General features: G+C 38.8%; 1 protein-coding gene across 2 annotated transcripts in view; it reads right to left on the reverse strand.

Annotated features, from left to right (window-relative positions):
• VSTM2A (V-set and transmembrane domain containing 2A) overlaps nucleotides 1-4,835 on the reverse strand; it is a 26,528-nt gene that overhangs the window by 17,424 nt on the left and 4,269 nt on the right. For both annotated transcript variants that reach the window (XM_009330447.1, XM_009330448.1), the window contains exon 3: nucleotides 1,268-1,615. In XM_009330447.1, the coding sequence (XP_009328722.1) occupies nucleotides 1,268-1,615 (348 nt within the window). The remainder of the gene's footprint in view (nucleotides 1-1,267; nucleotides 1,616-4,835) is intronic.

A 4,835-nucleotide genomic window follows, 5' to 3' on the forward strand; every position in this document is an offset into this window, starting at 1 on the left:
TTAACTTTTAAATAAATTTAAAAATATATGTACAGAGGTAAAATGGTGGTAGTATGTGCATCATCTTTCCTAATAGCAGTAAGATTTTTCATATGAATAATCATATTGTTCCAATCTGTAATGAAACGTATTTTCCTTATCAAAATGTTTTTCTGATAGTATGCCTGTAAAATGAAAGTGATTTCACAATAGGTGTGATATGAAATTTGTTGTATTCCTAGTTTTGGTTTTGATGACATGGCATTTGCTAGAAGAAAAATGATGCATTAGAACAAACTAGATTAGCTTCCATTATATATTTTAAGGTAGGTTGTGATCTCCTGCCTTACATTGGGCCCTCAGTGTAAACAGAAGTAACCCAGAAACCCTTAAACTTGCACAGTTTGTTTTCCAGAGGATTTTTGATCATTTATGTCTCGATTTTTTATCCTGTCTATCTCTCTATTGCCATCATACAGTGGTCAACAGCTGCACCTCCTGTATATTCATGTACCTTTACATAGCTGTGAATTTTACTGTATCAATGTAGAAAATGCAGACTTATATTGCTTATAGGTTATTTATACAGTGCTGTACAGAATCTCCCAAACAAAATGTGTAGTATGTTAATTTCTATGTGACAGACAATTGAGGCATTGCCATTTTAACACTTGATTCAAAGCAAATGGTCAAGCAGCTGAAGATGACAAACCCACATTCTCTGACTAACCCATGGTCTTTCTAAAGCCTACACAACGGAGAAACAATCTGGTGTATCTAAGGTCTGCTTAGATTTAGAAGTCAAGTTCCTTATGAAAATAGGATTGATACTAGAAGTAGATTAATTTCACCAAATGTCAGAGATATAAAAGTTAGGTGACTGGTGTAAATTAACTTAGGAAGAAACACTTCTGGATGGGTGTTTTAGTTAATTTATCATGCACAGCTATCTTAAAATGAGATGAGTCATTCACTGACATGCCCTTCTCTCTCTACACACACTAGAGGGAAAGCTAAGCTTCAACTAGAGAGCTAACCTTTGGTGGATAAAACCAGTAGAGAGAAAATCCATGTATAGGAATTTAAGGCTTTTTGCTTCTTCTGCCCATAAACTTATTCTTCAGCTTTTAGGAAGTAAGGAGATAGCAGGAGGAATAGAGCCAGAAAGAAGGAGGAATAAATGAGCACCACACTCTTCCTAGTCACAATTCCTGGTTACCTTGTTGAGTTAGCCTCCTTTTACATGCTGTTAAGCAATCAAATGAAAGCTCAAAATGCTTTACCATACCTGATTGTGGACTTTGTTTGGGGATTTTGGCTGCTGCTTCAGGGCTGGAGGTGGCACGCACACGCTGATTGGCAGAGTTATGGATGCTACTTGGAACAGCTGCTGAGATGTTTTTGCGAGGTTTCATGTCTTGCAACCACATTGGAGATGCCTCAAAGGCTTGCATTCGCCGAGAGTGGCTGTTAGCGTTGACTTTGAGAAATGCCTGGGCCTTGTATTCCTGAAGGTCTCCATAGTTGGCATCGGTCACCCTGCACTCATACAAGCCTTCATCCTTTTTCCTCACTTTTGAAATCTGCAGCTTGTGGGAGATGTCATTCCCTTGTACTTTCACTGTCTGCAAATTTGCCAGGAAAACAAACAAACAAACGTGATGTCAGGTATTATTCTTTCTCTGGGAAGACTCTACCAGTGTAGAGCCTGTCCAGAGAAGTCAAGTGCCAAATTAATCAGTGGTGTGACTGTGCTTACTGCAGGGAAGTTGCATCAAGGATGAGTATGATTATTTCTATCTATGAGGATGTCTGACATCTTCTTTCCAAAACTGTTCAGATGGTTTGCTCTGAAATGCTAATTGGCCTCAGACAAACAACCCAAACTACTGTGCTCATTCCAATTAATTGCTTAAGATCATGAACATTTTTAATGAGCTTTCTTACATAAACCTAATATCTGTGCACTTCATTGGTTAAAAATTTCCAGTTAGTTGGCTTTATTGAATAATTCAGTTTTTGAACTAGTGCATTAACAATTTTGTTGGAGATGTTTGCCAATATTTAAACTTCTTTAATAATAATTTATTAGATTAGCTTGTAGTCTTCACTACATTGAAACTGCATATTTGACATTCAATTTGTCTCCTTCAGGCGTGTCCAAACCTTTGGTATTTTTTGTTTATTAACCATAACAAGACATCTTGTGTCAGGTAGTTCCTTTTGTCTCATTTATGTAAGTGTGTACTTATTAGAAGTCATATATCATTTCTGCAGCACATGTTCAAGTAGCATATATTCAAGATCATTTTAAAAGTTGTCAGCTAAAATAAGACTCCTGATTTATTTTTAATTGCTTTTAATATCTGATGGTAACCTAACGTATTTTTGTCTCACATAATTAAAAAACACGAGTAAATTATGCAGCCAGAAATGTGTGATAGGTATTAAGATGCATTAGGAAAGGCAACACAGACTCCTTTCTGTATGTTCATCATTTTAGATAATTTATATTTAATTAATTGGCTATTACTCTCTATCTGGATTAATATCTGTTGCCCCACAGGAAGCCAGTTAAAAGGGATTCAGTGGGAGAGAAAACTTCAGCTTTGAAGAACTCCTGAACCTGGTTTACTTCCACCATCACATAAACATGGATGCAAATGTTGCTTTGTGTCATATCAATGACAGGCAATGAGGAACCATCAGGGTGATGAATATGCGGTAGATCACCGCATATTGTTATGTTGAGAATTGTTAGATTGAAACTAGGCACGTGTTATTGGTGATTATACAACACATTGCTTCTGATAGCTTGGCATGCTGTAGTCACCAGTGTTGGCAAAGCACCTATTCTGCCTGCTTGATAAATTGAAGAGCAATACTTGTGCATACATCACTGCTTTAAGGTACTGGATGGACTTTACAGCCTGTTGTGTTGTATCCAGCTCTGAATTTATACTTGGCAAACTGAGTTGAAAGTATGGATTGCATACTTTCAGGCATGATGTATGCAATATTAATTACACAGAAAGTGCTGGATAGTTATTTAAACCATATTCAATAATAATATATCTCTACTGAACAGCTCATATTCAGCAAAAGGATTAAAGAAGTTTCATATGAAGGGAAAGAGGATCTGTAGGTCATATTCTGCCTTCATTTGCTCCCATGCAATATCTGCAAAGTTAACAGTGTTGCATAACACTAATGAAAAATAGAATTTGGTTTGGGTTTTGCATTTGAAATTTAGAAATTGTTGCAGTCAGCGCGTATGCATGTTTCCAGTTTATGCCTGATTATCATTTAAAACCAATAGAAGTGGTGTATTTCAGCGCAGTTTAAAAACACATTTAGTATATTTTACCATTTCTTTAAAGAATTTATTAAATGCACTTAAAAGTTTGTTCTCCTCTTCATGAAGATACTTTCCAGTAGTACCAAAGGAGACTCTGTGTGTGCCTTCAAGAAAGAAAAAAAGGAAGGCTACATTTGTAACAAGTGTGTTTAGACTGTCAATCTAATGCTGACTTTTTTTTATTGCAAATATAAAGTGTTTTATGCAAGCTTATAAAAACACGGTATGAATACCCCATCGTGAATTATTATCATACATAATGAGAGAAAGAGACTTTTAACTTGAAAGATGGGACAAGCTTTACAGCCTATACTGTGTCACAGATCTTATGGATTACTACGAGGATTTTGAATGAGCCAGTATCGATAAGGAATAAATTGGCTGCTAGCACTATGTCTAGTGGAATAGTATCCAAAGACCACATGTGGGCCTCATTTGTAAGATAGTCTACAAATGTAACTGAAGATACGGTCCGTGACACAAATCGTTTATAGTGTATGGTGAGAAGTATCATAGGAAATCTAAGCATGGCTACAATATATATCATTCTGAATATAACACACCTGAATTCTCATTTATAAATGCCCTTCAGCTATGCCTAGCTGCACTTTGACCTGATGTAATTACTTGGTTAGTTATCTGTAAGCATCAAAAAGCAGCAGAGTAAAGGACTTAACAGAAATGATTCACCTCTATCTGTTGCTGTTTTAAACTTCGCTGGTACTTACAGCCTTGGCTGCAGCTAAAAGGCACTTCCGAAGGGATTGTGTCTGAGAAAGGGAAAACCCCTTTGGGCTCATAAGGAATACCCATGCTGCAGTATCTGCTAAGTATCTGTGTCTTTCCACTGCAGTGAGCACCACACCATGACCCCACCACCATACATTTCTTGGGACGCTGAGGGAGGAGCGTCTGAACTCTTCTGAGGTCAGGGGCTGTGGCTGTGCCTGACTCAGGATATGGGTCTGCTGAGGAAGGCATTCTTTCCCTGGACAAGTGCTGGAGCAATGTTGCTCATAATTTTGTTGAGACAACATTCTGGTTTAATCTCCAAACGGGAGATCGGTAACTCTGGTGTCAGAATCCCACTTTCCTAAGAAAAAGTCTCAGTGGCCAAGAGTGGAGATTACTCCTAACAGGAAGGTCTTGTCCAACGACTTTGTGAGCTTGTTTTGTGCTAGCAGATATGAACCTGGGAAAGCACCCATTTAAACAGTTGCACACCCCACTGAAGGAAAGTGCAGCTTCACGGCCAAATTTCAGCCTTAAAACCAGCTTTGGAGCGCTAAGGCAGACTCAGCAGTTACCCAGGGTAAATGAAAACAAGAGGTAGAAGGATGGGGGCAGGCTGTCTGCTTCACGGCGCGGAAACAGTCTGCCGAAGGTCTACTGCCTGAGCCTCGCTCGCCGATGCCTTCATGCCCAGGGGTCCCCAGGGGTGCAGGCTGCATGGGGCAGAGCTGTCCTGGCACCCTCTGCCAGGGCCGGCGAGGAAGGA

The sequence above is a fragment of the Pygoscelis adeliae genome, unplaced genomic scaffold (genome assembly GCF_000699105.1).
Source record: "Pygoscelis adeliae isolate BGI_AS28 unplaced genomic scaffold, ASM69910v1 Scaffold78, whole genome shotgun sequence".
Lineage (NCBI taxonomy): Eukaryota > Metazoa > Chordata > Aves > Sphenisciformes > Spheniscidae > Pygoscelis > Pygoscelis adeliae.